This window comes from Acinonyx jubatus, chromosome B1, assembly GCF_027475565.1.
Source record: "Acinonyx jubatus isolate Ajub_Pintada_27869175 chromosome B1, VMU_Ajub_asm_v1.0, whole genome shotgun sequence".
In the NCBI taxonomy this organism is placed as follows: Eukaryota; Metazoa; Chordata; class Mammalia; order Carnivora; family Felidae; genus Acinonyx; species Acinonyx jubatus.
The window spans coordinates 52,271,519-52,299,381 of record NC_069382.1 but is presented as its reverse complement, the minus strand read 5'-3'; the positions used below and the strand labels follow the sequence as shown (position 1 = coordinate 52,299,381).

Sequence of the window (27,863 nt, the reverse complement as noted above, 5' to 3'; positions counted from 1 at the left end):
CTGTAGGACGGGTTCAATATTTGCAAATCAATCAGTGTGATACATCACATAAATAAAATAAAGGATAAGAACCATTTAATTCTGTCAATAGATGCAGAAAAAGCATTTGACAAAATATAGCATCTTTTCTTAATAAAAACCCTCAAGAATGTTAGGATAGAAGAAACATACCTTCACACCACAAAAGCCATGTATGAAAAGCCCATAGCTAATATCATCCTCTATGAGGAAAACCTGAGAGCTTTCCCCCTGAGATCAGGAAGATGACAGGGATGTCCACTCTCACCACTGTTGTTTAAGATAGTGTTGGAAGTCCTAGCCTTAGCAATCAGAAAACAAAATGAAATAAAAGGCATCAAAATTGGCAAAGAAGTCAAACTTGCACTTTGTACAGAGGATATGATACTCTACATGGAAAACCTGAAAGACTCCACCAAAAAGCTGCTAGAGCTGATACAAGAATTCAGCAAAGCTGCAGGATACAAAATCAATGTATATAAACATATAAAATATCTATATGCTGAAAACTATAGAAAACTTATAAAAGAAATTGAAGAAGACCCAAATAAATGGAAAAACCTTCCATGCTCATGGATTGGAAGAACAAATATTGTTACAATGTCAATACTACCCAAAGCAATCTACACATTCAATGCAAACCCAATCAAAATTGCACCGGCATTCTTCTCAAAGCTAGAACAAACAATCCTAAAATTTGTATAGAGCCACAAAAGACCCTGAACAGCCAAAGTAGTGTTGGAAAAAAAAAACCAAAGCAAGAGGCATCACAATCCTGGATGTTAGCCTCTACTACAAAGCTGTAATCATCAAGACAGCATGGTATTGGCACAAAAACAGACACAAAGGCCAATGGAATAGAGAACCCAGAATTGGACCCACAAATGTATGACCAACTAATCTTTGACAAAGCAGGAAAGAACATCCAATGGAAAAAAGACAGTCTCTTTAGCAAATGGTGCTGGGAGAACCGGACAGCAACATGCAGAAGAATGAAACTAGACCACTTTCTTACACCATACACAAAAATAAACTCAAAATGGATGAAGGACCTAAATGTGAGACATGAAACCATCAAAACCCTAGAGGAGAAAACAGGTAACAACCACTTTGACCTTAGCCGCAGTAATTTCTTACTCCACACGTCTCCGAAGGCAAGGGAAATAAAAGCAAAAATGAACTGTTGGGACCTCATCAAGATAAAAAGCTTCCACTGCAAGGAAACAATCAACAAAACTAAAAGACAACCTACAGAATGGGAGAAAATATTTGCAATGACATATCTGATAAAGGGTTAATATCCAAAATCTATAAAGAACTTACCAAACTCAACACCTGAAAAACAAATAATCCAGTGAAGAAATGGGCAGAAGACATGAAAAGACACTTTTCCAAAGAAGACATCCAGATGCTCACCATCAGGGAAACACAAATCAAAACCACATTGAGATAATACCTCATGCCTGTCAGAGTTGCTAAAATCAATAACTCAGGAAGCAACAGATGTTGGCAAGGATGTGGAGAAACAGGAACCCTCTTGCACTGTTGGTGGGAATACAAATTGGTGCAGTTGCTCTAAAAAGCAGGGTGGAGTTTCCTCAAAAAATTAACAATATAATTAGCCTACAACCCAGAAATATCACTACTAGCAATTTATACAAAGTATACAGGAGTGCTAATTCATAGGGGCACATGTATCCCAATGTTTATAGTAGTGCTTTCAACAATAACCAAAGTATGGAAAGAGCCCAAATGTCCATCAATGATGAATGGATAAAGAAGATGTGGTTTATATATACAATGGAATACTACTTGGCAATGAGAAAGAATAAAATCTTGCCATTTGCGGCAGTGTGGATGGAACTGGAGGATATTATGCTAAGTGAAATAAGTCAGTCAGAGAAAGACAGATATCATATGCTTTCACTCACATGTGAAACTTGAGAAACTTAACAGAAGACCATGGGGAAAGAGAAGGGGAAAAATAGTTTCAAACAGAGAGGGAGGCAAACCATAAAAGACTCTGAAATACAGAGAACAAACTGAGAGTTGGTGGGGGTTGCGGGGGAGAGGGGAAAATGGGTAATGGGCATTGAGGAGGGCACTTGTTCAGATGAGCGTTGGGTGTTGTACGTAAGTAATGAATCATGGGAATCTACCCCCAAAGCCAAGAGCACACTGTATACATTTTATGTTAGCTAACTTGACAATAAATTATATTTTAAAAAATAAATAAATAAATTACATAAATAAATAAAAGGCAGGAAAAGAAAAAAATATTTAAAAAAACTTTAAATATAGATTTGTAAGTTATTTATGTACCATCATTACAATATTAGAGTTTATGTCTTAGACTACATATATATCACCAGTGACTTTTACACATTCCTATATTTTTGTAAGAATAATTAACATCTTTTTATTTCCACTTGAAGAACACCCTTTATCATTTGTCAGATAGTCCATGGATCTGTGTTTCTGGAGATGACCAGTTTTTGGAGATTTATTAGTTTTCTTTTTTGATGTCACGTTTATCTGATTCTTCATGAGTTAATTCCTTGCACTTGTATCTTCACACTTGAGTAAGCAATCTCTTCCTCTAGACTTCACAGATTTGCTTTGGCAGGGATAGTCCTTCACCAGTCACTTTAGCTTGGGACTCTATATGCATCAGCAGATCATGTCCTTGGGCAGCCAAGGCTGGCTATTGTAGTTTTCATTTGGGTGAGGTTATTGCCCATTCTCTGAGCCCAGGGGGCTGTTGCTGGCTGGGCTCCATAGTTGGATGGGCATGGTGACTGGGTTTTGTTTTCAGGCAGGGTACTGCTGGTTTGTTTCTCTTTCCAAGTGTGACTATAGGATTGGCTCTGTGGCTACCCCAGAATTTCTGGTCATACTTTCTGGTCAGGTGAGACTGGAAGTTGTATTCAGCAGTCAGGCTAGACTTCAGATTTGCTTCTCTGTGCAAGGCCGTAGGATGGGCTCTGTGGCCACTACAGCTCATTTGCTGGGGATGTGAATGGGAACTGCCCAAAGATCCTTGTTTAGATGGGGCTACCAGCTTGGCCCTACAGATGAACAGAACTACTGATTGAGTTCTCTCTTTGGGTGCTGCCACAAGTGTAGCTGTAGAATGGACTACACAGTTGCCTGGATTCTCTGGTTAAGTTTTTTGTTCAGGTGGAGTTGGGGCTGTCTCCAGCAGTAGGTGGAACTTGAAATGTATTTTACTGCCTGCATGGGGCCATAGCACAAGATCCATATCTGGCACATCTGATGAATCAAACCAGGTAAAATTGCACACTGAGCTCTCTGGCTAGATACAGCCACTGGCTTGGCTCTACAGATGGGATGAGATGCTAACCGGCATCTCTGCTCAAGTGGAGTTGCCTAGAGGAATGTATTTTGCCAAAGTCTTAACACTGGTTGCTGTAATCCCTGCTCCCTTCTCTATTTCTATCTTATCCTCAGTGACCAAGTCCCACAGATTTCCCCAGTGATCCTTATGAGGTAAGACAAAAGTGGCTTCCTGGGAATTACCCTGCAATGCTTGCGGAGCTTGATGTACACCTTGGACTCCTTAATCCCTACTCGAGAAAATGTAGGCCCAAGTGGGCCTTCTCTGGAAAATGTGCTGGCCCAGGGTAAGGATTGCTGGCCAAGGGTCAAGGTAATTTAGTAAGAGTGTAGTCACTGCTCTTTGTTTTATAATGTGGTCTCTCTTGGTCTCTGTGTTCTAAGGGGTTGCTTCAGCTTCAGCCCTTTGTTCTGAAACTTTTGCAATGGTGTTTTGTCTTTGGATAGTTGCTAGTTGGTTTTCTTGTGAGGGGAGCCGAAGTCAGAAACAACCCATGTCTCCACTTAATAATATCAGACTCTAAAATGCATTTTCAAGATAACTTTTGTATATAGTGTGCAATAAGGGTTTAAATTCACCTTTTTGTATGTGTACTATTGTTCTAATATCATTTTCTGAATATATAGCCTTGGCAACTTTTACTTGCCAATCAAAGATTAAATGACTATAGGGGTAGGGGCACCTGGGTGACTCAGTTGGCTGAGCATCCCACTTCAGCTCAAGTCAGGATCTCATGGTTCTTGAGTACAAGCCCTCATTGATCTCACTGTTCTCAGGGTAGAGCCTGCTTCATATCTTCTGTCTTCCTCTCTCTCTGCCCCTCCCATCCTGTGCTCCCTTTCTCAAAAGTAAATAAACCTTTAAAAAAGGATTATAGGGGTTAATATTTATCTCTGCATCTTCAATTCTGTTTTATTTACCTACATGTTTATCCTCACACCTTTACCGCACTTTTTTGATAGCTGCAGGTTTATATTTTCGAATTAGGAAGTGGTAATCCTCCAACCTTGTTTTTTCTCCAAATTGTTTTGACTATTTCAGGTGTTTTGTTTTTCCATGTAAATTTTAGAATTACTCAATATCTAAAAAAAATCCCTGATGAAATTTCGGTAGGGATTGAGGTGACTCTATACATTAATTGAGAATGATTTCCACCATAATAGTAGTGAATCTACTAGAGAATGAACATAGAATATCTATTTTATTTAAATCTTCTTCTGCTTCACTCAGGACAGATTTGTAATTTTTAGTGTACAAATCTTGATTTTTTTTCCTGTCTTTGTTAAATGTTTCTAAGTACTTAAATTTTTTTATGCTACTGTTACACAAATTGTGTTCTTAATGTGAATTTTTGATTGTTCATTGCTCATAGAAATGTATTTAATTTTTTTATATTGTATCCTGTGGTATTTCTGTACTTAGTTTAAGTTTTTAGTGTGTTTCCTAGTACTTTTGGTATACAGGATCATGCCATTCGCAAGAAGTTTTACTTCTTCTTTCCAATCTAAATGCCTTTTATTTCCTTTTTTGCTTAATTGCACTGTGTTTGTTGCATTATGCTAAATTATTTCCATATAGTAAGTATGCTTTTTCCAGGCAAATTACACGGGAGGAGTTCTAAATTTGTGTTTTCTCATTTTTCTTTATATTTCCTGTTTTCATTGCATAATCAGTGAATTATCATAATTTTAAAAATTTTACTTTTCTCTTATCCATATTCTTTTATTTTCCAATTATTTCAGTGGAAATTACTCCAAATGTTGTATATGGGAAGGAAAATGGTACTCGTGCTGAAGAAAAAAGTGTTTTATATGGTATAAATCAATTTATGTTATATGTGTACAAGTAACATATTTATACATGTGTGTAAACAAACACACACACATAACTAAATGGTAATAAATAACCTTTTAATTTGCATATAAACTCAATCTGTTTATTATCTTTTTTGCTTCAGAATTTACATTCTTGTTCTTAACATGATAGTATACTATTGTAGGATGAATTACACCACTAAAAAAGTCATACGTTGGTCCAAACTCCAAGTACGTCATAATGTGACTATATTTGGAGATCCTTTAAGGATCCTTAAAGATCCTTGAAAAGAGGTCATTAAGGTGTGCCCTAATCCAATATGACTGGTATCCTTATAAGAAAGGGAAATTTGACACAGACATTTACAGAGTGAAGGTAATGTGAAAATTCAGCCAGAAGAGAGCTTAAAGGTAGCTTGGGAGAGAAATGATCCAGAACTTTCCCTCATGCCCCTCAGCAGAATCAATCCTGCCAATACCTTGATCTCAGATTTCCAGCCTCCAGAACTGTGAGAAAATAAATTTCCATTGTTTCAGCCCCCAGTCTGTAGTACTTTAATATGGCAGCCCTGGCAGACTAACACATACTTGAATCCCAACAGACTAGTGTACATCTGTCTGAAAAGAATTATATTTTTGTCACTTTAATTTCTTTAATAACTGGGACAGTGATGGTTCTTCAGCCCTTAATTGAAAGTCATCAAGTGTCAGAGAAGGGATTCTCTGCTGTTCCTCTAATTCTAGATGTTCCAATTGATGTGTAGAAACTATTGTCATATCTTTAATGATAAGAAATTTTTGTAATTGCATTGGTTTTCTTATATATTACATCTATATATTATTATACATCTATATATATTGTATATTATATATATCTCCATATATAGATAGATATAGATATAGATATAGATATAGATATAGATATAGATTAGATATAGATTAGATATAGATATATGCAGGTCAGACTTAAAGAATCACAGAGTCAAGGCAACCTCTCCATGCTCTACACTTAGCTTTGAGATAACCCTCTAGGCTTTACACCATAATTTTCTGGGAAGATAGGCAATTATCAGACTTTCTGATGCAATCATTTCTTGTCCATGGCATAAAATTAGTTACTCAAGTATAATAAGACTGTGCTTAGTAACTTAAGCTTCTTAATTCATAACAACTAATTAAGTAATTGACAGAATAAACAGACATGTAAATGTTAGGTGTGACTCAGCCCAACTCAGTGCATTCATATGTATTTCTAGACAGTTGTTATTTGTAAGATATTTTGTGTGGCATAATGGTTCTGGGAAAAGAATACCTTAATTGGGAAAAATAAAAATCATGATCTTTTACTTCATGTAATATAAATTAGTTTGAGAGATAAGGTTATAGATCTAAGTAAGTTTATACTTATTTGCTTAAATAAGATTATGCAAACCTTGCTATACAAGAGAGGCTATGGTGAAAGAGATAAATAAGTCACCAATGTGGTATCTAAATAATGTTTTTAGCCTCTTTGAACTTCCCACATTCTCTTCATTGTTCTCTGTTAGGTGACAACCTTGCTTCAGAATTTACTAAGAAATATAATCCAACAGAGAAGAAAATCTCTCATAGTACCACAGATAAATCTATAAATAAAAGGTCTGAGGATTTCTTCACCCTAGCAAAAACCATTTTATTTCATTTGGTTTGATATTTCATTTTAAAACATCATTTTGTTTGGTTTTCTCCAATATCCTCTCCAGTTTTTTTCAAAGATTTTTTCTTTGAGTATATGACTCTGACCCCCTCATCCCCTTCTCCACTTTACTGGCTCCCTGGTCCAACATTATAATTTGTCCTTTCTCTACTGCCTCAATCTTTCTGTACACACTATGCTGTGTCTCCAACATCTAAAATCACAGCCTTTACTACAAACACTCCTCTTCCTATAGTCTTTCATAACCTTGACAGTACAATTGCTCTAAGGGATATCTTTACACATGTGCTCTCTTCTTTCTTTCATGCCCTAGGGTGCCTATCAAAAAGGTAAAACTCTTCTTATCAAGGTACTGGATAATTTCTAATCCATCATGTCAAAGGGGCAGTCCACTCCTCATCTTCCTGACATGGAAGACTTTTTTTCCCTGGTTTTCATTAAAACACACTCTCTCATTACTAATCCATTGTCTGCTTTGTTGCTTCTTCTCCTTTGCTTTCTTTTTTTTTTCTTCAATATATGAAATTTATTGTCAGATTGGTTTCCAAACAACACCCAATGCTCATCCCAAAAGTGCCCTCCTCAATACCCATCACCCACCCTCCCCACCCTCCCACCCCCATCAACCTTCAGTTTGTTCTCAGTTTTGAAGAGTCTCTTATGCTTTGGCTCTCTCCCACTCTAACCTCTTTTTTTTTCCTTCCCCTCCCCCATGGGTTTCTGTTAAGTTTCTCAGGATCCACATAAGAGTGAAAATATATGGTACCTGTCTTTCTCTGTATGGCTTATTTCACTTAGCATCACACTCTCCAGTTCCATCCATGTTGCTACAAAGGGCCATATTTCATTCTTTCTCATTGCCACGTAGTACTCCATTGTGTATATAAACCACAATTTCTTTATCCATTCATCAGTTGATGGACATTTAGGCTCTTTCCATAATTTGGCTATTGTTGAGAGTGCTGCTATAAACATTGGGGTACAAATGCCCCGATGCATCAGTACTCCTGTATCCCTTGGGTCAATTCCTAGCAGTGCTATTGCTGGGTCATAGGGTAGGTCTATTTTTAATTTTTTGAGGAACCTTCACAATGTTTTCCAGAGTGGCTGCACCTATTTGCATTCCCACCAACAGTGCAAGAGGGTTCCCGTTTCTCCACATCCTCTCCAGCATCTATAGTCTCCTGATTTGTTCATTTTGGCCACTCTGGCATGAGGTGATATCTGAGTGTGGTTTTGATTTGTATTTCCCTGATGAGGAGCGACGTTGAGCATCTTTTCATGTGCCTGTTGGCCATCCGGATGTCTTCTTTAGAGAAGTGTCTATTCATGTTTTCTGCCCATTTCTTCACTGGGTTATTTGTTTTTCGGGTGTGGAGTTTGGTGAGCTCTTTATAGATTTTGGATACTAGCCGTTTGTCTGATAGGTCATTTGCAAATATCTTTTCCCATTCCGTTGGCTGCTTTTCAGTTTTGTTGATTGTTTCCTTTGCTGTGCAGAAGCTTTTTATCTTCATAAGGTCCCAGTAGTTCATTTTTGCTTTTAATTCCCTTGCCTTTGGGGATGTGTCAAGTAAGAGATTGCTATGGCTGAGGTCAGAGAGGTCTTTTCCTGCTTTCTCCTCTAGGGTTTTGATGGTTTCCTGTCTCACATTCAGGTTCTTATCCATTTTGAGTTTATTTTTGTGAATGGTGTGAGAAAGTGGTCTAGTTTCAACCTTCTGCATGTTGCTGTCCAGTTCTCCCAGCACCATTTGTTAAAGAGACTGTCTTTTTTCCATTGGATGTTCTTTCCTGCTTTGTCAAAGATGAGTTGGCCATACGTTTGTGGGTCTAGTTATGGGGTTTCTATTCTATTCCCTTGGTCTATGTGTCTGTTTTTGTGCCAATACCATGCTGTCTTGATGATGACAGCTTTGTAGTAGAGGTTAAAGTCTGGGATTGTGATGCCTCCCGCTTTGGTCTTCTTCAAAATTACTTTGGCTATTCAGGGCCTTTTGTGGTTCCATACAAATTTTAGGATTGCTTGTTCTAGTTTTGAGAAGAAGGCTGGTGCAATTTTGATTGGGATTGCATTGAATGTGTAGATAGCTTTGGGTAGTATTGACATTTTAACAATATTTATTCTTCCAATCCATGAGCACGGAATGTTTTTCCATTTCTTTAAATCTTCTTCAATTTCCTTCATAAGCTTTCTATAGTTTTCAGCATACAGATCTTTTACATCTTTGGTTAGATATATTCCTAGGTATTTTATGCTTCTTGGTGAAATTTTGAATGGGATCAGTTTCTTTATTTGTCTTTCTGTTGCTTCATTGTTAGTGTATAAGAATGAAACTGATTTCTGTACATTAATTTTGTGCCCTGCAACTTTGCTGAATTCATGTATCAGTTCTAGCAGACTTTTCGTGGAGTCTATCGGATTTTCCATGTATAGTATCATGTCATCTGCAAAAAGTGAAAGCTTGACTTTATCTTTGCCAATTTTGATGCCTTTGATTTCCTTTTGTTGTCTGATTGGTGATGCTAGAACTTCCAACACTATGTTAAACAACAGCTGTCACAGTGGACATCCCTGTCATGTTCTTGATATCAGGGAAAAAGCTCTCAGTTTTTCCCCACTGAGGATGATGTTAGCTGTGGGCTTTTCATGAATGGCTTTTATGATGTTTAAGTATGTTCCTTCTATCCTGACTTTCTTGAGGGTTTTTATTAAGAAAGGGTGCTGAATTTTGTCAAATGCTTTTTCTGCATAGATTGACATAATCATACGGTTCTTATCTTTCCTTTTATTAATGTGATGTATCACGTTGATTGATTTGCGAATGTTGAACCAGCCCTGCAGCCCAGGAATGAATCCCACTTGATCACGGTGAATAATTCTTTTTATATGCTGTTGAATTCTATTTGTTAGTATCTTATTGAGAATTTTTGCATCCATATTCATCAGGGATATTGGCCTGTACTTCTCCTTTTTTACGGGGTCTCTGTCTGGTTTAGGAATCAAAGTAATACTGGCTTCATAGAAGGAGTCTGGGAGTTTTCCTTCCCTTTCTATTTTTTGGAATAGCTGGAGAAGGATAGGTATTATCTCTGCTTTAAACATCTGGTAGAACTCCCCTGGGAAGCCATCTGGTCCTGGACTCTTATTTGTTGGGAGATTTTTTTGATTGATTTGATTCAATTTCCTCACTGGTTATGGGTCTGTTCAAGCTTTCTATTTCCTCCTGATTGAGTTTTAGAAGCGTGTGGGTGCTTAGGAATTTGTCCATTTCTTCCAGGTTGTCCAGTTTGTTGGCATATAGTTTTTCATAGTATTCCCTGATAATTGCTTGTATCTCTGAAGGATTGGTTGTAATAATTCCATTTTCATTCATGATTTTATCTATTTGGGTCATCTCCCTTTTCTTTTTGAGAAGCCTGGCTGGAGGCTTATCAATTTTGTTTATTTTTTCAAAAAACCAACTCTTGGTTTCATTGATCTGCTCTACAGTTTTTTTTAGATTGTATATTTTTTATTTCTGCTCTGATCTTTATTATTTCTCTTCATCTGCTGGGTTTAGGCTGTCTTTGCTGTTCTGCTTCTATTTCCTTCAGGTGTGCTGTTAGATTTTGTATTTGGGTTTTTTCTCATTTCTTGAGATAGGACTGGATTGCAATGTATTTTCCTCTCAGGACTGCCTTCGCTGCATCCCAAAGTGTTTGGATTGTTGTATTTTCATTTTCATTTGTTTCCATATATTTTTTAATTTCTTCTCTAATTGCCTGGTTGACCCATTCATTCTTTAGTAGGGTGTTCTTTAACCTCCATGCTTTTGGAGGTTTTCCAGACTTTTTCCTGTGGTTGACTTCAAGCTTCATAGCATTGTGGTCTGAAAGTATGCATGGTATGATCTCAATTGTTTCATACTTATGAAGGGCTGTTTTGTGACCCAGTGTGTGATCTCTCTTGGAGAATGTTCCATGTGCACTCGAGAAGAAAGTATATTCTGTTGCTTTCGGATGCAGAGTTCTAAATATATGTCAAGTCCATCTGATCCAATGTATCATTCAGGGCCCTTGTTTCTTTATTGACCGTGTGTCTAGATGATCTATCCATTGCTGTAAGTGGAGTGTTAAAGTCCCCTGCAATTACCACATTCTTATCAATAAGGTTGCTTATGTTTGTGAGCAATTGTTTTATATATTTGGGGGTTCCCATACTCGGTACATAGACCTTTATAATTGTTAGCTCTTCCTCGTGGATAGACCCTGTAATTATTATATAATGCCCTTCTTCATCTCTTCTTACAGCCTTTAATTTAAAGTCTAGTTTGTCTGATAAAGTATGGCTACTCCAGCTTTCTTTTGACTTCCAGTAGCATGATAAATAGTTCTCCATCCCCTCACTTTCTTTTTTTTTTTTAATTTTTTTTCAACGTTTTTATTTATTTTTGAGACAGAGAGAGACAGAGCATGAACGGGGGAGGAGCAGAGAGAGAGGGAGACACAGAATTGGAAACAGGCTCCAGGCTCTGAGCCATCAGCCCAGAGCCTGATGCAAGGCTCGAACTCACGGACCGTGAGATCGTGACCTGGCTGAAGTCGGACGCTTAACCGACTGTGCCACCCAGGCGCCCCCATCCCCTCACTTTCAATCTGAAGGTGTCCTCAGGTCTAAAATGGGTCTCTTGTAGACAGCAAATAGATTGGTCTTGTTTTTTATCCATTCTGATACCCTATGTCTTTTGATTGGCGCATTTAGTCCATTTACATTCAGTGTTATTATAGAAAGATATGGGTTTAGAGTCATTGTGATGTCTGTAGGTTTCATGCTTGTAGCAATGTTTCTGGTAGTTTGTCTCACAGGATCCCCTTTAGGATCTCTGTAGGGCTGGTTTAGTGGTGACGAATTCCTTCAGTTTTTGTTTGTTTGGGAAGACCTTTATCTCTCCTTCTATTCTGAATGATAGACTTGCTGGATAAAGGATTCTCGGCTGCATATTTTTTCTGTTCATCATATTGAAGATCTCCTGACATTCCTTTCTGGCCTGCCAAGTTGCAGTAGAGAGATGGGTCACGAATCTTATCGGTCTCCCTTTATATGTTAGAGAATGTTTCTCCCTAGCTGCTTTCAGAATTTTCTCTTTATCCTTGTATTTTGCCAGTTTCACTATGATATGTGATGCAAAAGATTGATTCAAGTTACATCTGAAGGGCCTCTGTGCCTCTTGGATTTCAATGCCTTTTTCCTTCCCCAGATCAGGGAAGTTCTCAGCTATGATTTGTTCAAGGACACCTTCAGCCCCTTTCTCTCTCTCTTCTTCTGGAATTCCTATGATACGGATATTGTTCCATTTGATTGCATCACTTAGTTTTCTAATTCTCTCCTCATGATCCTGGATTTTTTTTTTATCTCTCTTTTTCTCAGCTTCCTCTTTTTCCATAACTTTATCTTCTAATTCACCTATTTGCCCCTCTGCCTCTTCAATCCACACTGTGGCTGCCTCCCTTTTATTTTGCATTTCATTTATAGCATTTTTTAATTCATCATGACTATTTTTTAGTTCCTTGATCTCTGCAGTAATAGATTCTCTGCTGTCTTCTATGCCTTTTTCAAACCCAATGATTAATCTTATGACTATTATTCTAAATTCTTTTTCCGTTATATTGCTTATATCTGCTTTGATCATTTCTTTAGCTGTCACTTCTTTCTGGAATTTCTTTTGAGGGGAATTCTCCCATTTCATAATTTTGGCTAGTTTTCTGTCCATTATGAGTTTTAAAAGCTTGTTATGTGCTCTGCATCTGTGAGCAATGCTATATTAAAGGGTGGTCATCTACTATACAGCCCTTTAGGAGGTGTTTTTTGGAGAGTGTTACTTTCTTTCTGTTGTTGTGTCTTTGGTTATTTTATTTCTTTACTCGTAATGATGTTTTGGACCCACCACGAGGTGTGCTTTGATTCCTTTCCTTGAAGTAACCGTGGAAAGGAAAACAAACAGATGAACACGAAACAAAGACATGCAAACACACAAATAAAACAAACAAGTAAACAGATACACACACACACACACACACACACACAGCACACACACAAACAAAAACAATCCAAAAGCAAAAAACCAGAAACAAGTACAAGTAAAGAACAGAGTAGAGGCGGTGCTGATGGAAGAACACATAGAAAGAGAGAAATGACAGGGGCAGGGACAAAGAGAAAATAAAGATTGACAGGCTGAGAGACTAAATGGCCTAAACCAGGGAGAGAAAGGAAAATAAAGAAGGAGGGGGCAGGGACGAAGATAAAGGTACCCAGACAGAGAAACTATACGGCTTGATTATTCCAGAGAGAGAGAAAGGAAAGCAGAGAAGGAGGTGTAGAACATGTATGAAGAGAATGGATTAAATATGTCTGCTTAAACAAACCAACAACCAGAGTAACCAGCTAGAGGAGCGAAGAGATAAGAAGGGAGAATACATCTCGGGGCGCCTGGGTGGCTCAGTCGGTTGAGCGTCCGACTTCGGCTCAGGTCATGATCTCGTGGTCTGTGAGTTCAAGCCCCGCGTCGGGCTCTGGGCTGATGTCTCAGAGCCTGGAGCCTGCTTCCGATTCTGTGTCTCCCTCTCTCTCTGCTCCTCCCCCGTTCATGCTCTGTCTCTCTCTGTCTCAAAAATAAATAAATGTTAAAAAAAACATTAAAAAAAAAAAGAAGGGAGAATACATCTAAATAACAAAAATTGTCCTGGAATTAATCCAGGCTAGGCAGCATCACTGGTCTGGATGATGGAGCCATCTGGTTGCATAGCACCTATCTGCTCCAGCAGATGCACAGTTACCCGGCATGGAGGGGAGTGGTTTGGTGTAGGCTGGTCCCACCTCCACTATAGGTCCTTCCTTGGTGGGGGTGGGGGTGGAGGGGGGGAAATGGCAATACCCAGTCCATTCTCCACGACCTGGTGGACTCCATTCAAATTGTCCTTACTGTGTTGCAGGTGCAGAGGGGGCAGTCCTTCTGGTTTCACTGACTCCCCTGACCCTGTGCTTTGCTAGGATTCAAAGTTCCACTCTGTACACTCTTGCACTGGGGAGGTGCCTCTCTGTGCAGCTTCAGATGTGGTCCCAGCTGGCTTTTTCTATGCTGCAGCACTTCAGGGAGCACTTTCAGCTGTGGACTGCACCGCTGACATAGCTGCCAAGCCTGGGGGTGGCAGACACAGCAGGCTTTGTTCTATCCCACAGCACTCCAGGGAGGGGACCACTTTCTCCTACTGCAGCCTGCACCCTAACCTACCACAGAACCTGGCTCCCCTCCCCAGGTGTGCGAATGGGGCAGCTGGCCCCAGTCCAAAGAAGCCCCACAGTTAACTATGGGATCTCTCTCAGTCCCAGTCCAAGGTTTATCTCTTGTCCAGATACAGTCCTATGCTTCCCCAGCCGCTCTTTCTCTTCCCTTTGTCTTTCCACAAAAGGGGATCCTTCCCCTTGATGCCTATGCAGCCCATTTTATCTCCTCCAGTTCACAATCACCCACCTATATCCCATCAAGGATGTCCCCGTATCTCCTTTTAAGACTCAGTCTCTTTTCCTCCCAGACTTCTGGGGTCAAAGTCCTTTGGCTTGAGTACTTCTTTGTTTGAGAGATGCGGGAAGTACAGATACCTCTATTTCCCTGCCATGTTGGCCCACCTTCTCCCTCTCATTGAATGTTTTCAGGGTATTTAGTTACATTTAGAGGGAACAAGCAGAGAAACTGAGTTTATATGACCTTGTTGCAGAAATTAAATTGGCCAATTTTTTTGAATGATGTTCTATATTAAAAATGTAATAAACACTATTGAGTAACATTCCAAAGAACAATAAAAGTCAAGTCAACCATTTTTTATTACGTAAAGAATTAAGATAGGCATTATAGGAGATACCAACATTTGTGAAAGGCACAAATAATGCTCTTGAGTATTTCTAGTCTGATAAGCCTAGTAAGAATAATGTAAGGAAGAAAAAAGAAATAAACCTTTTTGCTTCAGGGAGGTATGTGGTAAGCACCATGAAAAATATTAAAATTAATATTAAATTAATATTAAATTATATTTATATTAAATTAATATTAAAATATCATCATATTAAAAAATATTATAAGTGCTTTTTACAAAAAAATGTCTCAACTAATCAGTTGAGTTTGAAAAACAGAAAGAGGTATTACTATTTATGCCAATTTAACGTGTAATTTGAGACAATCTCAGCAATATATGGTCACCTAACCCTAAGACCCTTCTGTTTTAACTATTAACTTTGGAAATGTTCATGCATATGCATATTTATAGAATAGTACAATAAATCCTTATTTTCCCATCATCTAGGTTTAATAACTATAAATATGTAGCCAGTTTTCATTCTTCTATATACCCTGAGTCCCTTTTTGCTGGATTAATTCTTAAGAGCAAATTCTAGGAAGTTTCCTGGGTTATTCCTTGAGCAAACACTAATTACTTTTATTGCATGCCTTTTTCTTTTTCTTCACCAGGCATAACCACTTCCATCCACATGTTGCTTTTTGTTTTACTTATAGGGGTGATACTGTAATGGTTCAACTCTGCCAGAACACAGATCCCAAATGATTAGCCCTTCATATTGACCAGCTCAGGATAAGAAGCCAGAGCATCTGGACCAATATTTCCATAATGGTGGCTTCATAATGACTGTGATTAAAGGTCTGCTATACATGAGGATCATATTTCTGCTACACTGGTTTGGGGTGTGTCTGTTCTTTTGTGGACACACCCAGGCTGAGCACCCCCAGTATAATAGTCCTCCAGAAGTGGTGATTCCTTTGAGGATACCTGGCACTGGCAGAGGCATGAAGCCTTCAGGCTGGCTCTCTTACAGCCTACATTTTGGGGGCAAAAGACACATTGTCCATATAAAGGTCAAGAAGCATTTGCTGTCCAGACACCTCCCAGTGTTCACCTATACAGACCAGGGTGCTCTCCTTGAGGACCAACCTTTTGTTCAGAATGACTGCTACTATCATGGTTATGTGGAGGGAGACCCAGAATCCCTGGTCGCCCTCAGTTACTGTTTTGGTGGTTTTCGAGGATTGTTACAGATAAATGACATTGCTTATGAAATTGAGCCCATGACTTTTTCTACTAACTTTGAACATCTGGTATATAAAATGGAGAGTGAGGAAGCCCAATTCCCAATCATGAACTCTGACTTTATGCGAGAGAAAATTGTACCCCAATGGGAGTCTCAAGAGATTAATAATTCCACTCAGAAACAAAGTTCTTATATGGGCTGGTGGCTCCATATGTTTGTTATTGAAATAGCAGTGGTGGTGGACCATAGTTTATATCTTCATATAAAAAAGAACATTTCAAAATTTAATGAAGACCTATATACTATTGTAAATATAGTGGATTCCATTTATGACGTCTTGGGTCTTAAATTGTTATTGTTTGGTTTGGAGTTCTGGACTGAAAAAAACTACATTGAAGTAAATGATATAAGGAGATCTCTGAGATATTTTTGCCTTTGGAAAAAGGAAAACCTTGATATCCGCCTACCACATGATACTATACATCTTTTTATAAATAAGACAGTACGAGGAATGAGTGGTTTAGGCTACGTTCAAGGACTGTGTCAATCACACATTAATTGTGCAATTGTTACTAATGTAGAAAAAACCTTGGGCACTGTTGCAATTGCAATGGCTCATCATATTGGTCATAATTTGGGTATGATTCACGATACTGACTTTTGTACATGTGCAGTGCCTAAATGCATAATGCATTTTTCAAACCCACCAATAACTAAATTTAGCAATTGTAGTTATTCTTATTTTTGGAGATATTCTATACACCAGGTAAAATGTTTGTTCTACACTATACACACAAAGGACATATTTTCACAGACACGTTGTGGGAATGGTATTGTTGAAGATGAAGAGGAGTGTGACTGTGGACCTTTACAGAGTTGTGCAAAAGATGCCTGCTGTCTGTCAAACTGCACTTTGAGCTTTGGGTCTACATGTGCTTTTGGGCTTTGTTGCAAGGACTGCCAGTTATTACCATCAGGAAAAATATGTAGAAAGCAGGTCAATGAATGTGATCTTCCAGAGTGGTGCGATGGCATATCCCACATGTGCCCAGATGATGTCTATGTGGAGGATGGAATTCCTTGTAATGAAAGTGCCTATTGCTATGAGAAGAACTGTAATGACCGCAATGAACAGTGTAAGCAGCTTTTTGGCCAAGAGGCAACGAGTGCAAGTCAGAGTTGCTACAAAAAAATAAACACTCTTGGTGATCGTTTTGGTAACTGTGGTCTCAAAAATGCTGCATATATAAAATGTAATATCTCAGACAGCCTGTGTGGCAGAGTTCAGTGTAAGAATGTGACAGAAATTCCCACTCTGCACGAACATTATACTGTGCATCAATTTCACTCCAATGACGGCATCTGCTGGGGTATTGACTACCACTCTGGGATGCCCATACCTGATATTGGTGAAGTGAAAGATGGCACAGAGTGTGGCCCAGAACATCTCTGCATTGACAGGCAGTGTGTCCATATATCTCGCTTGGATAGTAGTTGTTCACCTAAGTTCTGTAACTTGAGGGGAATTTGCAACAATAAACATCACTGCCATTGCAACTATTTGTGGGATCCACCCAACTGCCTAGAACGGGGCAATGGAGGTAGTGTTGATAGTGGACCACCCCCGAAGAGAGAAAAAATAAAGAGGGGTTACTTGTTAGCATTCTCACTTCTTTGGTTGCTTCTCTTATTATGTTGTCTTATTTGTCTTTGCATGAAGAAAAAATCAAAGGAAAAGGAAGCTGAAAGTGCAAAACAAACACAAACGTTTCCTTTAAAACAAGTGCAAAAGGTTCCTTCAAAACAGATGCTAAATGTTCCTACTCAACCTGAAAAACCAGCACAAAATGTTCCTCCAAAACCAGAGAGTAAGGCTCCTTCAAGACAAGAGAGTAAGGCTCCTTCAAGACAAGAGAGTAAGGCTCCTTCAAGACAAGAGAGTAAGGCTCCTTCAAGACAAGAGAGTAAGCCTCCTTCAAGACAAGAGAGTAGGCCCCCTTCAAGACAAGAGAGTAGGGCTCCTTCAAGACAAGAGAGTAGGGCTCCTTCAAGACAAGAGAGTAGGGCTCCTTCAAGACAAGAGAGTAGGGCTCCTTCAAGACAAGAGAGTAAGGCTACTTTAAGACAAGAGAGTAGGGCTCCTTCAAGACAAGTGAGTAAGGTTTCGACTCAATCTGCAAAACAACAAAAAGCTCAACCCTCAAAACCACCACAAAAACTTCAGAGTCAAGCTAGCCTATCGCTTCAACAGGGTAAAGGTGGGAAACAAAGGCCATCACTAGTAAAAAATGTACCCAAATAAGTATGCATTAAACAAGGTTCTTCCTGGAATGTTTCTTCTTGTTCTTCATTATTTTAAACAATTAGAAGATCCATTTTGCCTAAAATTTCTTTCTTTATATTTTCTGGGAAAAAGCATGGCACATGGGTTGTGTACCAGTTTTCAAGTTACTCAGCTTCAAATCCCCTTCCCATTTTGTACACTTCATCACAGGGACCATATTCTGCTGTACCAGGCCCTCTTCCTATAGGGATCTGCAATAAGGGGAATGAGTGAGAGTTTGGAAACCTGGGAGATCTGTTTGCTTCCTGTGTGTCAATATCACCTCAATAACATGTTTTACACTGTCAGTTATACTTCGTTTACATATTTTTTCACTAAAATATTTATTGAAAATACTTATTTCTTTACTTATTTATGTATATTTTTTTAAATTCACTGCAGACCAACTTCACTGTCATCCAGCATCAGTGTGTTATCCTGAGAGTCCCGAGTTGCAGATCGTTGAGCTTCCTACCAATATCCCAAATCTTCTGCACCAGCTTAGCACTACCTACTGTCAGAGTTCTGGGTCTCAGATCCACGCAGTCAGACCTACAGTCTTCTAGATTTCAGTAACCCTCAAGCTCTTCCCTTTGCTCCTTAGCTCCTTGAAAGAAATCACCTTTTAACAGTTAGTATTTCATGCCTACTAACAAGTTAGTAGCACATGACTCCCTTTTCTTGTTCTTCAATATCTATTTACCCAATTCTTGTACTTAATTCTATCCCTATAAAATTACTGATGTGTTTTTACTTTTTCTTTTTGTAATGTTATTTATTTTTGAGAAAGTGTGAGAGACAGAGTGTGAGCTTGGGAGGATTAGAAAGAGAGAGAGAGAGAGACAGAATCCAAACCAGACTCCAGGCTCTGAGCTGTCAGCACAGAGCCTGATGTGGGGCTCAAACCCACAGACCATGAGATCATGACCTGAGCCGAAGTCAGATGCCCAACTGACTGAGCCACCCAGGTGCCCCTAAAATTGCTCATGTGGTTTTACTTTTTCTGACTCAATCCTGACTCTTATAGTACAATCTTTGTGTAATGAGGAAAGTGAAAGTCAGGAGGTGCCAGTTTTTGTTTGAGCTTTTCTTTACCACTGACCTTTCCCATCTTTAAATTACTTAAATGTACCTCAATTTTCCAACCAAAAAAAGAAAGGACAGGATGATAATAAGAATTGTCTCTCAACCTTTGGTGTTTCTTTGGTTATAAAATGAGATAAAGAAAATGCTTTAATTTCTAGGTAGGTCTTGGTAGATAAGTTTTTCCCCCACTGAAAACAACAATAAAAACAATTGTACAATACCAAACACATTTTTTAATTATATTTTTAAAGTATCAGAGAACTATGAAGGAAATGAAGATTAAAAGACTTAAAAACTACAAGGAAAGGAAAACAATGAGAAATATCAGTACTTTTTCCCTGGGAACAAAAGTGACTGTTCCCTGTAATGTGATGATTCTAAATACAAATTAAGGATCAACTTGGCCATCCCAGTTAGAAAGCATCTGTCGGAGAATGAGAAGCCTGAAGCTTCTTAGTGTATATAGGAGACCAGATTGATAGATGAGACACTAAATGAGCATCAAATTCAAAATCAGTTTTCTCTCTAACACATTTGCTGGATTTAGGTCCTCTCTGGGAGGCTGGGGAGACAGGTTGAAGCCTTTAAAGGAAGAAATCTCTATAATATGTTGTACTCAAGAATCAAAGATTTGGTGGAAAAGGAGAATTTCCTTCCCTTTACAATGTTAGCCTGATTTTGAAGGAGTTTGGAAATAGGTTAGAGAGTTGAGTTTTGAAGATTTGAATATCAGAACATAATCACCAATTGCTTTTAGAGCTGAAAAAATAGAGGCATATGGGCTCTCAAAAGAAAGTACAGCAAGATATATGTGTCTTACTAAAACTACACTATTTGCTGACCAACTCAGTTGCTAATTATATTGGAATTATCAGTCAGCCTATCTTCCAAATGTAAAACAGATGAAAACTTCTCAAGTCAAAGGTAATATCAAAGTTTACCCTGAACCTCTAGGGTTCTTTATACATAACATGGAGCAGACTATAAAAAACAATTATCACACATATCAAGAGGGAAAAATTATGGCCAATGGTAAAGAGAAAACACCAACAATGACAGTAAAAGAGATGCTAGAAGCCATCTAAAAGATGATTCAGAGAGTGGAAAAGACAATAATGAACAAAACCCCACCATGATTACTATTTTAGAGAAAATAGAAGAAAAATAAACTATGTGAAAGAAGATAGATAAATTTCACCAGAAAATTAAAACCCTATTCAAAGTTATCAAAAAGATATTCTAGAACTAAAAAAATAAAGTAACTAAATGCAGGGAATTAGCGAACATTTTGCATTATAGACTGCTTTCTTCAATTAACTGCATTAGTTAACTAGAAGAGCAGTCAGTGAAAAAATATCAATTACACACATATTGAAAAATAAAGATTAGGATACAGATTAGTGATATGTGGAACAGATCAATAAACCTAAAATTAGTAAAATAGAGCCCCAGTTGAGGAGGAGAAAGATAATTGAATAGAAATAATAAAAAAGATATGTCAGAGAATTTCCTAAAAGCATGGAAATATACCATCTCACTACTTCAAAAAACTGAATGAATTTCAAGCAGTATAAATACACAAACTCACACCTAAGAGTAACTTGAAAACCAGACACTGAGAGATCTTAAGAGCAGCCAGATATATATTTCTTAAAAGGAATGACAATAAAATAGATGGCTGACCTGAACAAAATATTTGAATGTAGAAGATAATGGAATAAGATATTTACTTGGTAAATATAATTACCACATTAGAATTACTTTGTAAAAACAACCTTCAAGAATGAAGGAGAACAAAACTTTCCTTTGGCAAACAAATCATTGCCAGCAGTTAGCACTCAAATATTGAAATTTCTTTTTTGGTAGGTAGAAACATAATACCAGAAAGAAGCATGAATGTGCAGGTGGGTATAAAATGCACAAGAAACACTAAATATGTGGATATAATAATTAAAAATAATGTACCAAACAATACTAATAGTATCTTATGGATTATAAAGATGTGCAGAACAAAACGCAAACGTATTTATCACAAAAGCTGGGAGGTATGCAAATAGTTAACAGGTCTAAGCAACTAGCAGTACGGGGAAGAGGTAAATTAATGATATGCATAGTAGTACATGCCATTGAGAACACATGCTGCAATCTTTAAAGTAACCATTAAGGGGTGCCTGAGTCACTCAGTTGGTTAAACGTCAGACTTAGGCACAGGTCATGATCTCACGGTTTGTGGGTTTGAGCCCCTTGTCAGGATCTGTGCTGACAGCTCAGTGGCTGGAGCCTGGATTGGGTTCTTTGTCTCCCTCTCTCTCTGCCCCTTCCCTTCTTGCGCTGTCTCTCACTCTCAAAAACAAACAAGAACGAAAGGGAACCATTAAAATGATAAGATATGTAAATATAAGAAATAAAAGAAAAAAAGGCAAAATAAATGGTATTTGATTACTAAAGATATGGGCAAGTGAAGAAGGAAACAAACATAATGCAGGTATGTGAAAATAGAAAAAAAAACCTATGGTAGATATAAGGCCTATGTAAAATGAATTACATTAAGAAATTAAAAGACTGACATGTTTCAGAGTGTAAAAATCTAGTATTATAAAACCTAGTAGTATGCTGTTTACTAAAAACACAATTTAAAAATAAAGACCTAGAGGGTGTAAAAACTTGAAAAATAATTTTTTATGCAAGATTAACCAAATTAACTTAGTGTTAATTCTCTTATTATCTGATAATGAAGACTGGGGAACAAAGCATTACTAGAAATAAAGGGGGATATTTTGTAATGATAAAAGACAAATCATTAGGAGGTAGGATGTCCTTAATATGTGAGCATCCACTAATATAACTTCAAATATATAAGGGGGGGGGCATCTGGGTGGCTCAGTTGATTAAGTGTCTGACTCTTGGCTTTGGCTTATGGCATGATCTCATAGTGATGAGATCAAGCCCCGTGTCCAGCTCCGGAGAGATTCTTTCTCCCTCCCCCCAAGCCCTTCCCTCACTTGCACAGGTGCTCTCTCTCTTTCTCTCTCTCTTAAACTTTAAAGGACAAATAAAAAACAAAGATATAAGGAGAAATATGGAGGTAGAGAAATCCATAGTAAACAAGAGGGAAAATTTTAACCCAATTCTCTTAATAGTGATAGAAAAGATAAACGGCAAATCTGCTGAATAAGATTTTTGGTATATAATTAACAAACTGGATCTATTATATATATAAAGAAAAGAAATACTAAACTCAAAATGGCTAAATTGACTTTGATTCATCCACACATAAACTATTACCAAAAGCCACTTTACGGTGGGCCAGAAAGTCCCAACAAATTTCATATGGTTTTAATCAAGAAGAGTCGTTTCCTAAACCTTATATATTTAATCTACAAGTCAATCGCATTAAAAATAACAGGACAAATTCCAATTACCTGGGACAATTGTGACACTGGTCTCACGTCTGGTTACCAACCAAGATTTTGCACCCAGTTCTAAGAGCCGTGGTACCCCCACACCATCAAATAATTCTCTTACACCATCTGGGTATTCTACAGTTTAACTCAATCCTAGCACTGTCTCCTGAGAGATAGCTCCAGGTGACACAGGTTAAGGGCTCCGGCCGCTAAGACTGCCTGTCCCCTCGTTTGTCATCTGTACTTCTGACAGACCAGCTATAATTTGGAGGTTATAATGACCATCTCTTTGGGTTTGATTAATTTGCTAGAGTTGCTTACAGAACTCAGAGAAACTTTTTACTGATTGTCTTATGGTTTTATTATAAAAGGATATAATCCAGAAAGGGATAGATGGAAGGGATACACGGGGCAAGGTATGTAGGAAGGGAAAAGGAATGTTCTTCTCGGGAATGTTACTCTCTCCGGGTCTCACCATTCATTCACCAATCCAGAAGCTCTCCAAACCCTGTCCTTTTGGAGTTTTATGGAGGCTTTATTACCTAGGCATGATTCATTTTGGTAACTGAACTCAATCTCCAGATCCTCTCTCCTCTACAGACGTGATGGTGGGGGACAAGTTGAGACTGGAAGTTCTAACTCTCTAATCACATTGTTGGCTCCACTGGCAGCCAACCACCATCCTTAAGTGGTTTCCAAAAGTAGCCTCATTAACGTAACAAAAGACAACTGTATTGCTTTCTTAATTTGGGAGATTTAAGGGTTTAGGAGCTCTGCTGAAAAGGATGGATGATGACCAAACATTTTTCTTATTAATAAATCACAATATAATATCACACCTTATATATATTTTTGATAATCTATATGTCAATGAAGATTCAAAACAAAAAGTGGGAAATATTTTGAACTGAAATACAAATAACTACAATATATTAAGTTACATAGCATTTAACCTAAAGCAGTCTTCTAGGGAAAATGTAGTCATATACCTATGTTAACAACAACAACAAAAAAAAGTGAAGATACATTGATTTAACTTTCCATGTCAAAAAACTGGGAAAATAACCACACTTTAGATCTATGGCAATTAGAAGTCATAACAAAACTAGGAGAAAGAGTCAATGAAACTAAAACAAATGCACAATGGAGAAAATCAGCAAAGATAAAATTTGATTAAATGAATTAAAACATTATAAAACCTTCATTTGAGGAAAAAAGTAAAAGCAAGAAAATACCGGTTACCATGAGCAGAAATGAAAATGGGTATCACAAAGGGCATGTGTAATGAAAAAAAATAGGAAGTTTTTTACCAATAAACTTGGCAATTTAGACAATTAAACAAGTTTATTGAACAATCTAAATTACCAGGCCAACAGTAGAAATAAACACTAAAGAGATTGAATTAGCGTTCAAAGACTCAGCCAGTCCCAGATAACTTTTCAGTGAAATCTTCCATAAATACAATTTTTTCAGAGAAATTTTCCAAAAAATATTTTTCAAGAACTTTGGAGACAAAAGGGAATGGCTCAAACTCTTTTTATGAGTTTTGGGTTATCTTAATTCGCAAACCTGACAAGGGCAAAATTTTCAAAGCAATTTATTTTATGAGAGTAGATCTAATATTCTTAAAATGTTTCTATGGCAAATAAATTTCAACATGTTTTTATAAACAATAATGTATCATCATGATCAAATTTTTAAAGTATTTCTGACTCAAAAAAATCTTTATGATTGATATTAACAGAGTACCTGAGAAAATTATATCTCAATAGATACAAAAATTATTTCATCAAGGTCAGCACTTTGATGTGACTATTGGTGGGAATATAAATTGAGGGTAGGCACCATGGAAAACAGTGGAAAAGTTCTTCAAAAAATTGAAATAGAACTATCACTTAGCAATTCACTTTCAGATGCAGGCATGTCTTGTTTTATTGCACATTGCTTTATTGCATTTTGTATATATTCCATGTTTTACAAATTGAAGGTTTGTGACAACCTTGAGTCAAGCAAGAATATTGGCACCATTTTTCCAACAGCATATGTTCACTTCATGTTTCTGTGTCACATTTTTGGTAACTCTCACAATATTTCAAACTTTTTCATTATTATAATATTTGACTTGCTGTGATCTCATGATAAAACATTAACAGATAAGGAACTGCTTCTTATGGATGAATGAAGAAAGTGGTTTGTTAGGATGGAACCTACTTCTGGTGAAGACAGTGTGAAGATTATTACAATAACAACAAAGGGCTTAGAATATTACATACACATCGTTGATGAAGCAGTAGCAGGGTTTGAAAGGATTGAGTACAATTTTGAAAGAAGCTCTATTGTGGATAAAATGCTTTCACGCAACATTGCATTCTATAGAGAAATTGTTTGTGAAAGGAAGAGTCGATTGATGTTGAAAACTTCATTGCTGTCTTATTTTAAGAAATTGCCACAGCCACCCCAGCCTTCAGCAACCACCAACCTGATCAGTCGGCAGCCATGAGCACTGAGGTAAGATCTTCCACCAATAAAAGGATTATGACTCACTGAAAACTCATATGATGGTTAGCGTTTTTTAGCAATATAGTATTTTTAAAATAAGGTATGTACATTGTTTAGACTTGATGCTACTATATACTTTAAATAGAGTGTAGGATAGTATAAACATAATATGTACCAGAAACTAAAAAATTCATTTTGATCTATTGTGATATTTTCTTTATTGTGGCAGTTTGGAACTGAACCCAGAATATTTCTGAGGCACACTTGTATTTATCCAAAGAAAAGGAAAACATTATGTTAAAGAGGTATCTGCATTCCAGTGTTCATTGCAGCATTATTTATAAAAAGCTAAACATGTAAGCAACCTAAGTGTCCATCAATGGATGGATGGATAAAAAAGAGGTGGTGTGTGTGTGTGTGTGTGTGCACGTGTGTGTGTGTATCCCTAAAGTTATCTGATGACTAATATTTCCAATATCCACAAAGAGATCCAAAGACATCAGAAAACAAAGGGAGAAGAAACTAATTATAGAAATTAGAGCCCAACTATTTTTTTATAAAACCATACAAAACCATTGTATGATTTGTTCAACTTCCCCAAGATTAATTTTTTCCTTCCAAGTCTGATCTATTAAATGTAGATAATTGTTCCTTACTGTGGGCATAAGCATACATTTTTGTCTCCTCAGTGTAAAACTCCTCCAATATACCCCTTAACTAATGAAAAGAACTTCTTGTGTTTATCATATAAACATGTGTTCTGTATATGGACAGGTGGTCTTTGTAAGTACTTATGCAATGCCCTCAGTTTCTCAAATTTATTAAGAGCCAAATATAGTTACTTATCAGGAGTGATCTGAGACACTAGATTTTATCTCTGCGTATCAAGGTTTTACTCTGGCCTAAATTTTCTAGATTAAAATATGTGATACACAATTTCTGTAACTGTCCTTCTCCAAAAATGAAACAAATTAAACGTTAGAGACTCAACAGACACATATAACATCAATGGCTAAAATAATCTTAAATGAATAGTTCTCAACTATTTATTGGTCACCAAAACAAAAAACAACTAATACATCTTTTATACCTGGTTAAAGGCTTGCAAACAAGATGAAATAAAAGTAAACTATGAAAAGAAATCCATGCAATTAAAGTTAGTCAAATTAACCCTTCATCTTATCTATCTGATTAAGACTAGAGTGTATAGAAAATTTGATAAAGCCAAATTTTTCACACAATGCATATTGCTATTCCCATGCATGTATCCCTCCTACCCATCTAATGTTCAGGTAAGTTGAGTGTTCCTATAGAGGCTTAATTTAAGCTGAAAAGATTAAAACCCTCTTGGTCAAATATTGTCCCTTTGCAAACTGGTTGTGACCAAAGCTATGGAAAAATGAGAAACTCCACTTATGGAAAAGGTATACGTCCATACTTATTTAGATGGAATGGTAAAGGATATTTTCTTTATTGTGGCAGTTTGGAACTGAACCCAGAATATTTCTGAGGTTCTCAAATCATACTGGCAGAGAATACCAGAGAAAACCACCTCTCTGTCTCAAAGCTAAACCCTCAAAGATAAGACATAGCTAAACTTGTTTCTGTGATTTATCCAACCAAATTGCTAAATGTAGACTTCCCAGATTAGCATTTTTAACTGCTAGCAAGTCCATTTACCTATTAAATTTATTCCCACACTATTTTTTTGTTCGCCTCTCTTCTGAATTTTATTTTTGGTTTTTCTTGCTGACAATTCAACAGTTCTCCTTAGAGATGAAGCATATTTGTGTGCAGATACCTAATGTCTCTGAAATATTGTTTGAGAGTAAAAAGAAAAGTAGAGAAGATTCTTGATGTCTGTTTTCTTTAGAGAAAGTTTAATAGTGGGGGCAAACTTTTTTTCTAGACCTTCAAGTGTTTTATGATATGATTTAATCTTAAGGAAACAATCTGGGAACAGGAGAACAATATGAGTGAAAGTACTAAACTGAAGTGCTTAAATAAGCATATAAGATGAGGGTAAGAAAGTTAGTTGGATTTATTCATATTGAGAAGAAATTAGAAGTAAAGCTTGGATGGGGGTGGTGAAGTCACAATTGGGAGGGACTTTAGCCAGTTGCCATGGTGTGTGAAACTGAGAAAGTCTTGTTGCTAAGCAGCTAAATCTTGATCTTAATCAAATGAGAGGCACAGGGGAAGATATTTATATTTCCCTTTGCCATGTGAGGTCTCCAATAAAAATCTTTGTCCATAAGATTGGTGAGACAAACTAAGTATAAGGACTATAGTTGGAAGGGATCATGAAAACCTCACTAATTTTCTTCTGCTAAGTTATGTAAGAAGTTTAGCTGTGAAGGAGAGAAGCATCCAGTATTTGGTCATGCATGAATATATGCATGCATGAATATATTTGTGCATATATGAATATATGAACACATGCACACATACACACAAACAACAGTATTCTTTCTTGCCAAGTGGTGACATCCCGTTTAGGATTCATGCCATTTAATGTATCTTATTCAGTTGTATTTTAGTTTGTTGAGATGGGCAAAAATGTGTTTTAGGAGGAGTTAGTTTAGAAAA

At 37.2% G+C, this 27,863-nt stretch overlaps 1 protein-coding gene across 3 annotated transcripts in view; it reads left to right on the top strand.

Annotated features, from left to right (window-relative positions):
* Nucleotides 1-18,293, top strand: part of ADAM29 (ADAM metallopeptidase domain 29) — a 76,084-nt gene extending 57,791 nt beyond the window's left edge. For all 3 annotated transcript variants that reach the window (XM_015073160.3, XM_053216699.1, XM_027069285.2), the window contains one exon: nucleotides 15,433-18,293. In XM_015073160.3, coding sequence (XP_014928646.3) covers nucleotides 15,559-18,264 — 2,706 coding nt within the window. In that variant the 5' untranslated portion in view covers nucleotides 15,433-15,558 and the 3' untranslated portion in view covers nucleotides 18,265-18,293. The remainder of the gene's footprint in view (nucleotides 1-15,432) is intronic.
* The last annotated feature ends 9,570 nt before the right edge of the window (nucleotides 18,294-27,863 follow it).